Source organism: Chionomys nivalis, chromosome 1, assembly GCF_950005125.1.
Source record: "Chionomys nivalis chromosome 1, mChiNiv1.1, whole genome shotgun sequence".
Classification (NCBI taxonomy): domain Eukaryota; kingdom Metazoa; phylum Chordata; class Mammalia; order Rodentia; family Cricetidae; genus Chionomys; species Chionomys nivalis.
The window spans coordinates 33,935,969-33,952,650 of record NC_080086.1 but is presented as its reverse complement, the minus strand read 5'-3'; the positions used below and the strand labels follow the sequence as shown (position 1 = coordinate 33,952,650).

The following is a 16,682-nucleotide window of genomic DNA, read 5'->3' as shown; positions in this document are numbered from 1 at the left end:
TATATTTTTCTTTACAGATGAGGAAAAAGAATGGTTAGAGTTTCCTTGCCTGGACTTGTATGGGTTTGATGCATGTTCCAGACAGGCCTATGGTACATATCTTTAATCCCAGCCCTCAGGAGGCAGAGGCAGGCTGATCTCTGAGTTCAGGGCAGCCTGGCCTATATAGTGATTTTCAGGTCAGCTAAAGCTATAAAATGAGACCCTGTCTCAACAAAGCACAACAAAGGACTAATACAGACTCCTCTCAGAGCAGTGGGAACAGCAGACATCATTTGATTTTCCACCCGCTGACATTCACAAGGAGATTTTGTGTGTGGGTCTCTTGACTTCTTCATAAACACTGACTGAGGTGTGTCATTGCAGGCTGGGAGTAGCCCTCCACCCACGACGGCTCCAGTGTCTTCCTTCTCTCGCACTTCTGTCACACCGTCCAACCAGGACATCTGCAGGTAACACTCTGCTTCACGCGCTCCCGTGGCCTGTGTCGGCCCAGAATCCTCAGCTTTCCATTTGCTCCATCCTTCCACCTTTGGTCTAAGCAGCTCGGTGTTATGTGCTGTTTGCTCACCAAGTTATGACCCAGTCTCATTCCCCACTCTGATGTCTGCTCTCTTTAAACTTGTTTTTCCTTTCTGTGCTTTATCCCACTGTTCTGCGTGCAGTTCCAGTGCACTGTGTTCTGAGTGTTGTCACTACGGTCCCATGCAGTCTGCTGTTGTCTTGAAAGCTCCTCCATGCCAGAGTTCTCTGACGCCAGGGCTCACTGTGACAGTTATCTGTAAAGACACATTACAGGCATCAAAGGGAAATCCCTTTGGTTCAGACTGGGACCAAGCCTTGAGGCCTGCTAAGAATACTAAGGCCAGAAGAGCACTCAGATTCTCCAAGTCCCTAAGTGATGTGGGTGAGAAGACCCAGGATGCTTTGGAAAGCTTTGACTACATGGAAAGAACTTGTTCTGAAGGGAAACTGGTGCTTCCTCAAGGTCCATCCCTCAAAAAAAAGAAGCTCCATCATAAAGAAAAAGGAGCAGAGCACTGCCCTCCCCACGACCATTCCAAACACTCGCGGGCCTTATCCCTTTCTACCAACCATTCAGCTGCCTCGAAGAGGGAAGTTGGCAAAGGGAACATACGCATCCCACTTTTGGAGGAGAAAGCCGATGGTGAGGCCAGGTTGAGAAGCCAGCGACTGCTTCGGTACCTGTTCTCACTGTCCCGTGGCTCAAGTGCCAGCAGCCTGCATAGGTTCCATGAGCTGGAAACCCATGCCAGCCATCTGCATACTGCCAAGTCCTCCAGCTGGCTGGCAGGGAGCACGGACTTCTGTTCTGATGAAATGGGAGATGACGACGTCTTTGAGGATACATCATCTGCCAAACTGAAGAGCAGGGTCCTGCGTGCACCCCTCTGCTCAGTAGAGAAGGATAGTGACCTGGATTGTCCTTCTCCGCTCTCTGAAAAATGCACCCCCATCTCTCCCGTGTCCACCTCAGGGGATGCCTGCAGGTTGGTTTACCAGGGCCACCTTCAGCTGTCTCTGCTAACACCTTCATAGCTTTACCTTGATTTACTATGTGAGCTTTCTGCAAAGTGAGCAGTAGACATCTATTGCCAGCTGTAGAGCAATTGTGTTTTCCAAACAGTGATACCATTTGGAAACTAATTTCATAAGCTGCAGAAACCACACATATTAAACCGACTCCTCTCAGCAAGATAAGTAGGCTTTGCCTGAATATGTGGGAAGAAGGGAAGTAGCACCCCAGCTTCCTAGCCTGCCTCTATGAGTGGCTTGTCTCTAGTAGTTCATCCACACACCTCCTGTCCTCCCCTTCTTGTTCCCTCCCTCCTTTCCTTCCTCTTGTGTGTCCTGCCCTTGCCCAGGTCCTAACTCTACTTCCCACCTGTGTTCTTCTTGCACAGCATCTTTACTGGGCCCAGTTTGAGCTCATATGTTCCCACTCCTGTGCCTCCCCTAGTCTCCCCTTCTTAATGTGCTGTTACATTGCTTGTGGTTGGATCTGAAAACCCATTTCTGAAATGAATAACACAACAATCTAGCCAGGCCAGGGCAGGCCCTCTTCACAACAGCTGTTCCTACCTGTTATCCAGCTGTTGGAAAGATCGCTGTTCTCAAAAGCCTAAATTCATGGAGGTTAGTAATTGAATTTAAGATGTTTCCTTGGAAATAATGACTGCTTTAATAATTCTCCCTTTAATGCCATGATTAGTCCCCAAGAGAAATGAAGCTGCAGAATCATTTGGAATTTTAAGTGGAGAGAAAGTACTGTGATCTCTGCTCGATTTCCAAGAGAGGGTGGGAGGGGTAGCTCTTGTACGTGTGACTTCATAGAGAGGCTTCTTAGAGTGGCCTTTGAAGCCACTGTACTATTTTGAAATTGAGGATGCTGATTTGGGTTTTGTTTTTCCTCTAATGTCTTATGTTCTGGAAGGTGTCTTTATTGTTGCCTAATTTTATCTTTCAAGTTTGAAGTCTTCCCTAAAAATGCCTATTTTGTCATTTCTTGTACCGTTGTTCTTCCTTTTCTGTTGCCAAATGCCATCCTGACGTTGCTGATATGGTAAGCTGACATTCAGCTAGTCGTGTTTTTTCTCATTTGTGCTTGTGTGTCTCTGTGCTGATAGTCACTTTTATGGTGTTTATTTCTGAACTTTCATTTGCGGAGGAATTGGCCTTCTGGTAGCCCACCATCTTCCCTGCTGTGGGCCCATCTTCCACTGATGAGTTTGTCTTCCGCCACAGGATCTGCCACTGTGAAGGCGATGATGAAAGCCCTCTGATCACCCCCTGTCACTGCACAGGAAGCCTTCATTTCGTGCATCAGGCTTGCCTGCAGCAGTGGATCAAGAGTTCTGATACACGCTGCTGTGAGCTCTGCAAGTACGAGTTCATCATGGAGACCAAGCTGAAACCTTTGAGGAAAGTACGTAAGAAGGGGCACTCTGGGAGAGTCATCCCTTCAGACTATCCTGGGCCACCCGTGGTCACTGCTTTAAAAATCGGGGGCTGGAGTTCGTGTTGTAGATGGTTGTTTCTGGTAGTGATATCTGAGGTCCAACCTTCATTCATAAGGCTTCTCTTCTTTCGCACTGAGACTGTTCGGCTGTCCCTCTTCTCTCCCTTGACCACCAGCTGTCTTGTGACAACTTGCTTTGTGCTTACCTTCTTATGTAGTAACTGTGTGCTTTGTGTCTCTAGTTAGGACACACACTCCCCAACACTCAACCCAGTTTAGCACAGTCCACGTGTTTTGTATATTTTTGTTAGGTATTTGCTGGATGAAAGGGTTTTTGGATGAGGAGGTGCCCTAAGTCACTGCTGTCTCCTTGGCACTGGCTTTTTGTTCATCCTTGTCCGTTTCATATATCTCTTTCTATGCCCAGCCCAAAAGATCACATTTGGAAGGAGAAAAGAGTTTTACAGTGTCAAAAGCATTATTAGGGAACTCACACGTTATGGAGCCATCTAAGTGCTAAGTTACTTGGCAGTGGAGCACACAGAGAAAGAAGTGATCTTCACGGGAGGAGGGGGTTGTAAACAGTTTGACTTTGGGAGTCATCCTAGCTGTGAAAGTTTTTCAGGCAAAGTAAAAGGGCTTTAGAGGGGTCAGATTGCCAATGGAGAAAAGTAGCCTCTGGGGCCGCCGTGAATGTGAGCACTTCAGGAGTGTGAGAGGGTTGAGCTGTGGGCCTTTTAGGAAAGAGAGAATCCAGGCACAGAGGACACCAAGATGCTGACTGTGCTTCTGTTGGGAAACCCGGGGATCTTGTGACTTCTAAAATCCCAATAGAAAGCAGTTGGGTATTAGAGAAGGCAGGTTCAAACTGCTCAAGAAAAGGTTTTGCCTGGCCAAAATCTCCTGGGACCTACTCTCTGTGAATCTATCACGTGATCTGGTAACACTTGGGGAGTACAGATCATCAGTGAAACTCTGTTCTCAGCTTAGCCTGATAGTCTGTGGCCATCATTAGCAGAAGATGTGAAGAATGTTTACACTTTGTTCTCTCTCTCTACTTTTATGTCTTTTCTTCTGATTTGGGAACCAGTAAATGACAAGGCCAATCTGTTTGGAGTAAGTTAATGAGCTCCTAGAGGGATGGCACTGGCAAAGGCTGCTTGTACCAGGAACTCTTAAGCATCGATTTCAAGCTGTTGCTGCCAAAGTAGCAGAGGACCAAAGAGTGAGAGCTTCTGCCGTTCCCCTTCACAGCATCGATGTGACTCATTCTAGTGTGTTGTGATCTCATCGCTCTTCCATCCCTCCATGTCAGTTACCACATAGCTGCGTCCCAGCTGACATGCTCAACGCCAAGCTCTTCATTGTCTGCTTACAGGAATGAGAGACTAGCTAATGGGCGGGCACTGCTCATCTCAATCCCAGTTTTCCTTCATTGCACAGAAAGTTCCTGTGCCTGCTACCTCTTTGAAGCCAAGTGGTTCAAAGTAGTTTTGGGTGTTTGGGCAAATGGATCTGGCCTGGGAGTGGGAGGGAAGGAAAGCCGATCATAACTGTGAGCAGCAGTCACTCCTACTGTGGCCCTTGCTCTGAGTCTGAGCCTCACGCTCTCTGTGTTATCTTTTCCAGTGGGAAAAGTTGCAGATGACGGCCAGTGAACGGAGGAAGATCATGTGCTCAGTGACATTCCATGTCATTGCTATCACCTGTGTGGTCTGGTCCTTGTATGTGCTCATTGACCGCACCGCAGAGGAAATCAAGCAGGGTCAGGTGACAGGTGAGTGCCGGGCCGTGAGATGAGTGTTGTACAGGCCCCGGGGCCCGAGGTCTGAGGTTCAGAGCTCTGTTTCTCTCAGGCCATGAACACCTGGGTTTGTAAAGGGTGAATACCAAGGAGGAGACACTAAGCATCTCTTTGGATATTACTCTGTGTCTTCAAAGTCGGTCACAAGAGATGAAACTTGAGACTCCCGAGAGAGCAGGGGACCACAATGAGAGCCCTTCATGCTGCTTTTGGGGAGGGAGGGCCTGAGGAGTAACAAATCTTTTTACTGGCTGTGTCCTCGTCACAAGTGAGGCTCCTGACGGGCTGACCGAGTCTTCTCCCCTCTTGCAGGAATCCTGGAGTGGCCTTTCTGGACTAAACTGGTAGTTGTGGCCATTGGCTTCACTGGAGGACTTCTTTTTATGTATGTTCAGTGCAAGGTGTACCTACAGTTATGGAAAAGACTCAAGGCTTATAATAGAGTGATCTATGTTCAGAACTGTCCAGAAACAAGTAAAAAGAATATTTTTGAAAAGTCTGCACTAACAGAGCCCACCCTTGAAAATAAAGACGGACGTGGAATGTGTCGCTCCACCACAAATCCCTCTTGCACAGAGCCTGAAGACACTGGAGCAGAAATTATTAACGTCTGACAGTGTGGAGGGCGTCGTTTCCCTGATGTCCACAAGAGCTGACGGGATTTGTTTACTGCCAACTGTGTTCCTTCCTCCTGTCATTTAATAGCATAGACTGGGCAGGTAACTATTGATAGTGGCCTCTCTTTTTCTCAACTCCTTGGTCTGGATACCCTAGAATTCCTGTGGGGCAAGTGCCACTTGGGTCCCTGTCTGCCAGGTTCCCCTGTGAGCTGGGAAGGTGGGAGACCCCAAGTAACCGTGATGAGGAGCTGACTGAGCCCCAGCCCCTGGTCTTGAACAGAATAAGGAAGTAAAAAGCTAAACCAGGGAAAGAACAGTGTTGGGGAGACCAGTGGATGAAAATCCCCAGGGGACAGAGCCGCATAGTTGGGGAGGGTTGTGCTGGTGAGAGGGTTCCCTCCTCCCGACAAGAACTGGAGGCAGGAAGGGAGCAGTGCCTACACACACAGACCCCTGCCTTGCTCAGCTGATGTTGCCACACTGCTCTGGGACTAATACAGCCTTGGGGCCCTGTGTCTGCTGGGATGTGACTCACTGAGCAAACAGCACTTTATAAGTTTTTACTTTGGAGTTCTTGTGTCTAGTGGGCGTGACACTTAGAAGAGTACCACTTTTAGACGTGCTCTCGTTATTGCCCCGTTATTCTGTGCATCAGGATTGACTGGAAACCATTTCCGCCTTACATTTTCTGAATAGTAGGGTGTCCTTCCCATATCCAGAAAAGAATCGTGACTTGAAGCAAGACAGACAGGTCTGAGACATTTTTCCTTAACGGAGTCCCTGGGAGTTCGTGGATGCTAAGGCCATGCTCTGTGTTTTGAGCCTGTTTTTTTGATAAGTCCGAGCTCCAAAACATTTCAGTTTTGTCAACACTGAAATGGAAGGGTTTTGAGTTCTAATGGATCTAAATTAGGCTGAGAGTTTAGAAAATGCTCCTTTGACTGACAGAAGTCTCCAGATGGAATGGGCACACTGTGGATACCCCTATGATTCACCTCTGCTGCCCACTGTGCTGACAAAGTTCTGTAGAGTCACTGCTGAGGGTGGGAGGTAGACAGGCCGGCTCTGGGATGAGACCTTGGCATGAGCAGTCAACTGCCATGAGCCACTGTGTCACTGAACTGGCCCACACCCACTCATTGCCTTAACCAGACCTGACAGGATCATTTAGGGTCCTTAGCTCCACATGTGATCCATTCCGTCATTGGGGTTATCTCCTGCACCATTTTTCACAAGACAGACAAAGTCAAATCACCACCATTAAATGGCCTCTGTCCCTTTAAAAAGTGTCCTGAACATTTTTTCTTGAAGGCCATTGTCGTCACAGTGCCAGGCAATAGTCAACTCACAATGTGACATAGGAGAGAAGTGTACTCTCCTAAGAGCTGCTGTTGGTTACAGGGTCTTCAAGCCTCCTGAGGTGGAAGGTGCAATGCCTGGGGTCCTGAGCTTTGCTGCTTTACCTGTCTTCTTCAGAGACTGAGGAAACCGAAGATGAATCTTTTGTGGTTCCCAGTAGAAGCCCTGTGCTTGGTTCACAGGGCAGGTGGAGGCTGGAAGGCTGTGGAAGCGGGTGTTGTCCTGTTATTCCCTGGTCTACTCTCTGGAGTCATGAGTTCAGTTGTGGAACTGTTTTGCCAGGGGTTTCAGCCATTATTCAATCAGCCCACCCCTTAGGTTAATCTCTCTCCCAGACCACATAAGCCTCCCTGTGCTCACTATGCCCCAAAGTGCAATTCCTGACACACCTTCTCAGTCTGGGATGCCAGATAACTATAGACGGCCCATTAGGGAGCCCTAGCTGTACTGTGCAGCAACTACTGCAGGTGAGTCCCTGGTCCTGCATATGTCCCTGATGTGAAGCTCCTACAGTGGGTGGGCAGTCACGTGAAGGTGGAGAGTGTTTGAAGCATGAAGTCCCAACTAGCCACTGAGGCCTCTGTAGAGAGGAGAGTACCTCATTGGGGGTAGTCCCTGCACAGCTGTCCCGGGGCCTTGTACCCCACATAGATGAGGTGACTTTAGAACCATGGCTTCTATGTTGTTCTCTTCATTTCAGGAATGCCTAACTCCATATCTTCTCTGGCTGCTCTGATGAAATCTGCCCTTCATCCTTCTTTCCCACCCAGCTACTCCATGCTCATTTTTTCCTGCAGGTTCTGTGATCTAGCAAACACCTGTTGGTGACTCAGTGCAGGAGACCAGCGAGGCATGCGCTGTGAAGCACAATGGCAGGGCTCTGGGTCTGCTGGGCTCTCCTAGTCCTGTCTGCTTGCCCTCTGAGTAGTTGTGCAGGGTTATCTGTCTATCCCACTTCTCCTCAGTATGAGCCTGGATATGGTGGGCAGATGGCATGTGGCTGACCCAAACAGATATAGGATGAGGATTCAGGGCCAGGAGGCCTTAAGCTTGTGGGTCAGATGAAGAAGGAAGTAGTCTCAGGGTATCACTGTCAGCCTGTCTCTAACCTGGCCTTCACCCCATGTGTCATGGACCCATTGGCACACTGTTGACATTAACTGCCACAAGTAAGTAGGTGGGGTTGTACCCACGTTTATTGCAAGAATTTCCTGGAAATTTTGTAAAGTTCTCTTCTTACTCCGAGTTTCTTTGTTTCTCCTTTCTGGCTTTAGCACACTCTTTACTCATGTGACCTAGTTTCCAAACCTGTGGGTGTCTCCACCAGGACTCGGGCGTGCAGACCTCAAGCAGTGGGGCAGGAGACAGTTCAAGGCCTTGGGTGGTGTCTAAATGACAGGAGGCTGAAGGCTGGATGGGCAGGGTGAAGAGCTATAATCTTGTGGGTGTGGTTAGATACACATGCATGTTTGAAATACCACCCCATCAAATCTGATTTGAAATAATGCAGCTTATATCTGTAGCCCCCCAAAAGCCCAAAGCATAGGAAGATGAGGCATTTGTCTGTGTTGGAAGTGATTGATGAAGGTGTGTAACTGGTGCACATTTAGATGTAATGTTTAAAGTTGATTGTTAATAAAAACCAAATTTACACTGGTGTGTGTGTAGTGTAGTTTCTAAAAAGCACTTCACATTTTAAATTTTTCTTAGAAAATTTCTAGTAATCTAAATGTCTAATTTTTTAATCCTTTTGTGTATGTTCACTGTTTCTCAGTATTACTGCTTGTATAATTCTCTGTGTAGGGGATTTGTTTGTGCTATACACGGGGTGTCTAAAGGCAGCAATAAAGCTTTTCTTTACAAAGGAATTTTGTAATGAGAGTGTTTTCCAGTGGGGAAGCTAGCATACCTTTCCCAGCCCACACATGAGTAAAGAATGAGGCCATAGGGAGAGGGGGTCCAGATGTGAGAGGAGAAGGGGATTTGAATTGGTGCTAAGATCCGTATGCCATTTGTTTTAGTGTCTGGGTTACTTCATTTAGTCATTACAAACCTGTTTCAAGAGACAGACATTAGCCAGATGCCCTGCTGGAAGGAAAAGGAGGGAATGCAGGCATTGATGCCTGTGCTAGCCCAAGGCACAGGAGTAGATGAGGTGGGTAAGGCTATTCATTCCTGATGATAACAGCCTAGATGTCCTTTAGCTGGTGGGTGATAATGCGGTACCTATTTACAATGGAATTTTGTTCATCTGCAAAGAAACATAAAATTAGCAGTAAGTGGATGGAACTAGGAAACACTATACTAAGTGATGTGACCCAGACACAGAAAGGCATGTCACATGTTCTCAGTCATATATGGGTCTTAGCATAAATTCAAGTCTGTAGATTTGTGTGTTTAATATGGAATACTTGTAGAGGCCACACAACTAGAAAGGTCTATTGGTGTGGAGGTGGGGAAGATCTTGTGAGTTGGGGTAGTAGACTTCGGATATTTTATTGGTGATAGAAGAAGAGCAGTGCATTTTGGGGGTGGCTGGGACGTGGGATGTGGAGTGACACCTGTTTTAAATGAACTTTATTTTATAATAAACTCTTCATCCAGGAAGTAGCTTTAGGTACCTACTACATGCACGCAGTTGGACAAAGCATAAATAGAATAAGGTAGCCCTGACCCAGTCGGAACAGATGTCGCTTACTCTAGTGGTACTTAGTGTGGAAGTGCTGGGCTGGGCTGTGAGTCATGGCCGCACAGCCCTGCTGCAAGTAGGAGGTCCCTGTACCCTGTATACTTCCACCAAAGACAAGGAGAAGCAGGAGCGCGTGCTGAAGCTTTGTGAAGCCCCCACCCCCACTCTAGACTAGCCGGGCTCGGGAGCAGCGCTGCTAGCTCTGGAGGAAGGAAGAGGCACCAGCTGCCCAAAGGCTGGCCTAGAGCCTGCCAGGCAAGCTGGCGTCTGACTGGCAAAGCCACCAGCCTTCCGAGAGAGATGCCAGGCTCAGATGGCTACGCTGTTGGGAATCCTGTCTGGTGACAGGTAGTAGTAGGGGAGTTTTTTGTTCTTATTGCGCTCAGCGATCACACTGACGATGGCCTCCAGGTTCTTGCGGAATCGGGTCATGGCTTCCTTCACTGGCTTCTCGATGAAGTGCTCCTCGGGGTACATGCCCAGGTACAGCTGAGGGTCAGACATGGAAGGACAGCTAAAGATGTGCCATAGAGACTGCTAGGCCTTGTCCCAGCCAAAGAGGCTTCTACTGGAAGAGGGAGGGGTATCTTCTCAACTCTCATCACCTTTGACCTTTGCCACTTTCTGGGATTGATTCATATATACACGCAGTGACTAGTACTTGGCCATAGAAAGTGAAATCCTGTCTTTGGAACACAGATTAACCTGAAGGTCCTTGTGCTAAGTGAAAGGAGCAGGTTCAAATACCAGATATGTGATATTAAAAACTGCTATCTCTCCAGGTACGGTGGCACACACCTTTAATCTCAGCATTTGGGAGGCAAAGGCAGGCATATCTTGTGAGTTCCTAGCCTGCCAAGGCTACATAGTGAAACCCTGTCTAAAAAAGAAAGACTTGCCTCATCAGAAATTACCAGAGAAGAGGGAAAATGACAAATTAGTGAATTGTAGGGTAAACAGTAATGTATATATTTCTAAACTAGAACATTCTGAATGTTACACAAGGAAATGCTAGGTCAGATGCCATATCTGAGCAGTATCAATGTATATACAACACACTATCATAAATATGCAAATACTATGTGTCAGTAAAAAAAAATCATAGGCTATACAAATACCGCCTCCTTTTCCTTGAGGCTCAGGGATGGATGTAAAAGGAAGTTACTTCCTTGTTGCTTTTTAGACAAAGAAAGGGACTGTAGAAGCTGAAGGTTTCAGCTCTGGGAGTTCTGTGAACTTAGGGTCCTTCCCTTTGTCTTCCCCATCTTCCTTTTAAAGCTTGAGGTAGGCAGAGGCCCTGGGCTGATAACAGGAGGTGGTGGTAGTGGTGGGGAGGTTGGGGGGGAGGGGAACGACACCTTGCAGGGTAATATGCCCCTTGCTTGCTTATACCAGTGTCTGTAAAGTGTTCGGTGACTGGAAAGTGGCGGGCGATCTGGGGTTTAGTTTGCAGAAGTCAGAGACATTCTATGACCAAGAATTTAGTCTCCTGGGAACGGCTCCTCTGGCCATTCTGAACACAGAACCAGCACATTAGCAAGCCTGGGGCAGGCTGCAGGGGCTCAACCGAGGGAACAGCACTGAGACGTTGCACAGGGCCGTGTCTGCCAAGACCGTCACTTAGCATAGCTGTGAGTACCTGGAAGGGACACGGGGCTCTGACTTTCCCTGTAGAGAGCCAGGAAACCACATGGAAGAGATTTATCAAAAACTGGGTGTGGGGGGGGGAGGTTGTTAAGGGGTGCTAGCACACACCCCTCTCTGATGACTTGGAACAGAGCCTGTACCCTCCACTGCCAGTCCACCCTGGGCTCGGACCCAGGCTGAGGACCTGGGGTGTGCCTCCCCCCCCCCCCAGCAGCTCCACCTTAGAGGTCAAGATTCTTGGCTGTAGGAGTCCAGCTAGATCCCGAGCCCCAGAGCCTTGGGCTGGAGAATTGGTTGAAATTGCAGTGACCTGTACCACCTCCCGCAATCCTCGTCTCACCTCATTCTCTTGAAACTGGCTCAGTGCCCATACTGCCCCTAGATGCCAACATGAGCGGCCACGGTCTGGTAGAGTATCCACAATCTGCTCGATGGTCACCACACCCTTGGCCGTGGGCGGTGGGGCCCGCATGGTTGGAGGAGCATTGGGGATCCAGGAACACCAGTCATACTGTGAGAGCCAGAGCAACAGTGTGGGTGCCTGAGAAAGGCAGCGCCGGCCCACCTTCAGCCCACATGCTTACTTGGTTCACGGGGAACCAGTTTAGCAGGCTCCACCCCTCCCTGTGGGAACTACGCTCTGAGGAACCCACCTCACCTTCCTTGGTCCCCCCTCTCCTAGTTCTTAAGCCACACTTTCCACATATCCCTACTCCACCTCCTCTGTCCCCTTCCTTTGTCTTCCTTCCAGGGCCCCCAGGCCCCCCTTGAGGATATTCATGCCTCTCCCTCCTCAGACCCTTTCCAGGGCCTGCAACTGTCCAGCCAGGAGGGTGTCTTCAGGAATGCATGCAGAATCCATGCCTCCAGAGTCTCCATGGAGATGGGTGGACCAGCAGGGTTAGGGAGTCTGGAGGTATGAGGGGTGGCTCTGACTGTGGGGTGCCTGAGACCATAGTACCCCAGAGAGGGCTAGGTAGGCCTACCTGGCCAAAGTTTACAGCTGCGTGCTGGGCCGAGGCTGTGAAGATCACCACAGTCAGGTACTCAGACAATTTCTCTCTGCTCTTCAAGGACTTGGGGAAGCCTAAGACAGACCCACAGACCATGAGCCCATCCCTGTGAGGGACACCTGGCTCAGCCTCTGCCCTGCCTCCCCACCCATACTTTCCAAGATCTGCCCTAGAAAGACATTTGGAGAAGCCGAGGATAGGGGAATGCTCTGAGGGAGGCATTTGGTCGGGTGAATACCCTGGAGTGGGGATTGGGTACCCTTGGAGGCAGGGTTTCCTGCCTCCTGATCCTCATGACTTTGAGACGCCCGGGGTCTGCAGCAGCAGAAGTGGAGAATGTGACAAAGTGATACCCCACCTGAGGCTTTTCTGCCCCGCATGCCGTACACGTAAACATCCTTCACGAAGTCCTGCAGTTCCTGGTCCTCCTCCACCACCTGGTCGTTCTCATAGTAGATGCTCACCACCTCAGATGTGAACCTGGCTCAGGAGGACCAGCAGCAGTGGGTGCTCATCAGGTCCCCCTGGTGATCCCGTCACTCCTCAGTGTCTGACTCTGGATGTCCTCCGCCCCCTTCTCCATCAACACCTGACTCAGAAGCAGGCCTGTCTCCTCCTCATACTCTTCCCCAAGATTTCCCTTCCCACAGAACCCGGCCACACTCACGACTGGATGGCCTCCCACACCAGCAGTCCGTCATCACGGTAGAAATAGTAGGGAATGTCCTCCGTGCTGTCCATGCCCCGGGCCTTGATGGCCTCCGGGAAACACAGGGAGGAATAGGTCAGGTCTTGGACAGCCCTCTGCACCATCTGCACGTGCCCGCCACCCCCGGTGGCATTGGCCTGGTGAGAGAGCAGAGCGCCTGAGCTTGGTCCATGCCCAGACTAACCAGCTTCGTCTATAAGGAACCTAGAGGTGGGGTGACTGGGCACAGAGTGTCCTGTGAGGTGCACAGGGCAAGCCCCCACTTCTGTGAGGGAGTGACATGGGAACTCCCATCCAGTGCAGTGAGCGCTGTACAGCTGCAGCGGAGGACAGACTTGTGCAGAACACTGCTTCTGGGCAGTCAGTTGGAAGAGCTGGGCACATCAAGGACCAGACGCACAGGGGTTGGGCATCTCTGTTCAGAGTGCCCTGAAGGTCACAGGCAGGATGGCAGGGGTATGGTAGTGTGGGAGAAGTCACAGCTGTCTTGTAAGGTGGGAGGTTAATGGGTGGTTTGGAGGAGGTTCAGAGACTGGAATAGGACCGGATGCACGAAAGAGTGACAGATAACAGGGAAGTAGGGGTGTTGGCACACAGGGAGAGGAGAGCTGGCTGTGGTTGGGGGACCTGAGTCACCAGGCAAAGCTCTTCCAGACCCCGTGTGAGGAGAGGGCGCTCACCTTGTCAAAAAGGCCATACTCGCAGATAAGCTGTTCCCGGGCCTTAGTGTTGATGGCGATGGTGAACCTCACATGGGCTACCAGCAGCTGAGGGGAGGAGGAGAAACCTCAGTGAGGATCTGTGGCGGATCTGGACCCCCACTCAGCTCTTCCAGACCGGCCCACAGTGCCTTGCAGCTGTAGGAAGCCTGTGGACACCACTCTGATGCTTAGTGATAATGGCCCTGGTGCTCGCCTAGGGCTACACCGTGACAAAGTCGGATGTCATCCTCTGAGGCCGGAGCCTTGTGTTGAGCTATTTTGCCAAGAAGAGACTGAAGCTCCTGTAGCTGAGCCAGCAGTCAAGTGCTTGTAGCATTTGGGAAGAGAAACGTGACCTGACTGCCTTTTCAAACTCTGCTTCCTGGCCCCTGAGCGTCTGACCCAGGGCCCCTCTTTGCAGCCTACTCCTAGACACCCCCACCCCCACCCCATCCCCACCTCCTGGGATGCCAGATGTTCTTTCCCTCCACGTGGAGCCTTGGCGGGCTGTACCTTGAAAATGGGGTGCACAGCAGGCAACTGGCGGTACATGGCGATACCAAACACCTCGGACACCAGATGTGTGCGCAGAAGGTGGGTGATCGTCTGATGGACGTGGAAGTCACTGGAACGCACCCAGATTTTGGCCAGCAGCCAGTCATATTTGGCATCCGAAGGGAGAAAAATTGGGTTCTCCTCTCCAGGGGTTTGGTTGAGCTGGTGTGTTGAAGAAAGAGAACACAACCTTTTATTTCTCCTTTATATCTTTGAGAGGGCCTGGCTCCTAGGGAAATTCCAGAAGAATCCAAAACATCAACAGTGACTTCCAAGTCAGCAGAAGCATGTGGGGAGCGGTGTGTGTGGGGGGGGCGGGGGGGGGGCTAGTGACATCTTACAGCCTGTTTGTGAGCTGTCTATAACATGGGGACATAGGTACAGACCCCAGACAAGGAGCAAGCAGCTGCAAGGGACCATAGCCGGTCTTTCCTCCTTGACCCTCCCCACTGCCTGGCTTTCTCCCACTTCACCCATTGCTGCTTAGCAGCCCTCTCCAAGGCCTCATGCTGCTGAGTCCCCATTCCCAGACCAGGCTTTGCAGCTGGAGCCCAGCCCCGAAGCCCCACCCTGAAGCCTTGCACCCAAGGGCCCTGTTTGCCTTTGCCCTTCCGCTTGCACTCCGTGCTTGGGTCAAGTGATTTTTCTCTAAAATGTGAAGGGTTTGTTATCTGTTATTTAAAAACTCACTTCTTTAACGCCAGAAAATGAGGCCCCTGAAGTTCTTGGTGATTTAGCTGTTGATATCATTGCATAAGGTAGCCCATTATGTCTCTGTCTCCAACACCAGGGCAGGCTGTGTTCTTTAGCATTTATGACAGAAGCCGTGTCTTGTGGTGATAGTGGCGGCGGTGGTGGTGGTGGTGGTGGTGGTGTGTGTGTATGTGTGTGTGTGCGTGTGTGTGTGTGTGTACTCATGCACACATGCAGTAGTGCTCAACAAACCTAGGCACTTGCCTGGACAAGGCCAACACTTTCCTGCCGAGCCACACTCTCAGCTCCCCTCATTCATTGCTCTTACCAAGCTTCACCAGAACTTGGAGGTGAGATCGCCTGTGAGTGGCAGCTAGTGCTCCCCAACCTTGTCAGACAAGGAAACTTTTTTTAAACATTTTTTCTTTAAGATTTATTATGTATGCAGTGCTCTGCCTATATTCTGCCTGAAGCTCAGAAGAGAGCACCAGGTCTCATTACAGATGGGTGTGAGCCACCATATGGTTGCTGGGAATTAAACTCAGGTCCTCTGGAAGAGCAGTCAGTACTCTTAACCTCTGAGCCATCTCTCCAGCCCGGCCAGACAAGGAAACTTTTGAAGACCTGCGGAGAGCAATGTGCCAGAAACGGGTTCTCTAGCCAAGAGCAGCCAGGAAGGGCCTTGGGTTTTCAGTGGAGGCTTGGCAGGACTTAGCGGTGTCCTCCAACTAATATGGCAGGTGGTTTTGCGGTTTAAATCTGATGTCCCCGGGTGTTTGGACACTTGGTTAGCTGGCAATACTGCTCTGGAAGGTTTGGAACCTGTAGGAGCTGGAGCCTTAGGCTTTGAGGCTCCATTGCCCAGCCCTCTTCCAGACTCTTTGCTCCCTGATTGTGCATGGAACTGAGCACCCCATTCCCGCTGCCCTGCCTTGCCCTCCACGATGGACTGTATCCCCTTAAACTAAGCACTGAAATCACTCTCCCTCGAATCATTTTCATCAGGAATTTTGTCACAGTGAAAGAGGTTACAAGTGACTGCCTGATTTGTCTCTCCATCAATGGTGGCAGTGGCCATTAGAAATACAATGTGAACAACACAATTCAAATTTTCAGGAAACCATTGCTTTAAGCTATCCCAGCTTTAGAGAAGAGTACAAGAAACAGTAAGAGTGTCACTTCATAACCAGCCACAAGGGTTCGCTGCTTTGGATATGTATGTATTTATGTCTAATTTTCATAAACTAAGCCTTATTATGAGGGACTTAGGCCTCTTCTTACTTTGCTCATTTGTTCCCCAACCTGTTCTGCCACCAGCCTGGTGACCCTTTGTCCTCTGTTTTATCAAGTCCACACCAATGTCTACCCGTGTAAAGTATGTAGTTTGTGGTATGCTGCGTTCCTGAATCCATTTTGCATGAATGAAATGATATCATCCATGTTCCCTTTCTTGTTTTTCTGCTTTGGTAATAGCCTTGTGAGATCCAAGTCAACCAAGAGCTAATGTAGTCCTCTTGGAAGGTACACAGCGCTGCAGTGCTCCCTCGTTCGCATTCATCCCCTCAACCCTCTCCTACATTCAGACTGTCTGCAGCCTCACACAAACCCAGCTCATGATCCCCATTCTCTAGCATGCAGCTCTGCTGATCCTCGGAAAGGTTACTTCAGCCAGTGCAGTCTTGGCAGAGAACCTCTTAGCACTGGTTCAATTGTCCTGGCCATGCCAGCCCCAACATGGGAATCCACGGTCCTTTTACAGTCCAGCCTGAAATCCAGACTGTTGCAACATCTGTGGACCCCAATCAAGTGCTGACCCAGGAAATGTACTGCTACCAATGCCCTGAGTGGCATCCATTTTCCTGGGTAGGCCTAGAGAAAGGGTTAGCCAGATCCTGTGGCTTGTCCAATGCCT

The 16,682-nt window shown here is 49.8% G+C and overlaps 2 protein-coding genes across 6 annotated transcripts in view; one reads left to right on the top strand and one right to left on the bottom strand.

Annotated features, from left to right (window-relative positions):
• Positions 1–8,625, top strand: part of Marchf8 (membrane associated ring-CH-type finger 8) — a 69,144-nt gene extending 60,519 nt beyond the window's left edge. For 3 of the 5 annotated variants that reach the window (XM_057757993.1, XM_057757914.1, XM_057758117.1), the window contains exons 4-8: positions 367–452; positions 666–1,511; positions 2,767–2,947; positions 4,610–4,757; positions 5,097–8,625. In XM_057757993.1, coding sequence (XP_057613976.1) covers positions 367–452; positions 666–1,511; positions 2,767–2,947; positions 4,610–4,757; positions 5,097–5,398 — 1,563 coding nt within the window. In that variant the 3' untranslated portion in view covers positions 5,399–8,625. The remainder of the gene's footprint in view (positions 1–366; positions 453–665; positions 1,512–2,766; positions 2,948–4,609; positions 4,758–5,096) is intronic. The other 2 variants (XR_009056353.1, XM_057758199.1) reach the window with 2 other exon arrangements.
• Positions 8,626–9,333: 708 nt separating this feature from the next.
• Positions 9,334–16,682, bottom strand: part of Alox5 (arachidonate 5-lipoxygenase) — a 39,984-nt gene continuing 32,635 nt past the window's right edge. The window contains exons 8-14 of the mRNA XM_057773176.1: positions 14,036–14,239; positions 13,502–13,588; positions 12,780–12,958; positions 12,471–12,592; positions 12,086–12,186; positions 11,440–11,610; positions 9,334–9,941 (exon numbers count right to left, since the gene is read on the bottom strand). Coding sequence (XP_057629159.1) covers positions 9,762–9,941; positions 11,440–11,610; positions 12,086–12,186; positions 12,471–12,592; positions 12,780–12,958; positions 13,502–13,588; positions 14,036–14,239 — 1,044 coding nt within the window. The 3' untranslated portion in view covers positions 9,334–9,761. The remainder of the gene's footprint in view (positions 9,942–11,439; positions 11,611–12,085; positions 12,187–12,470; positions 12,593–12,779; positions 12,959–13,501; positions 13,589–14,035; positions 14,240–16,682) is intronic.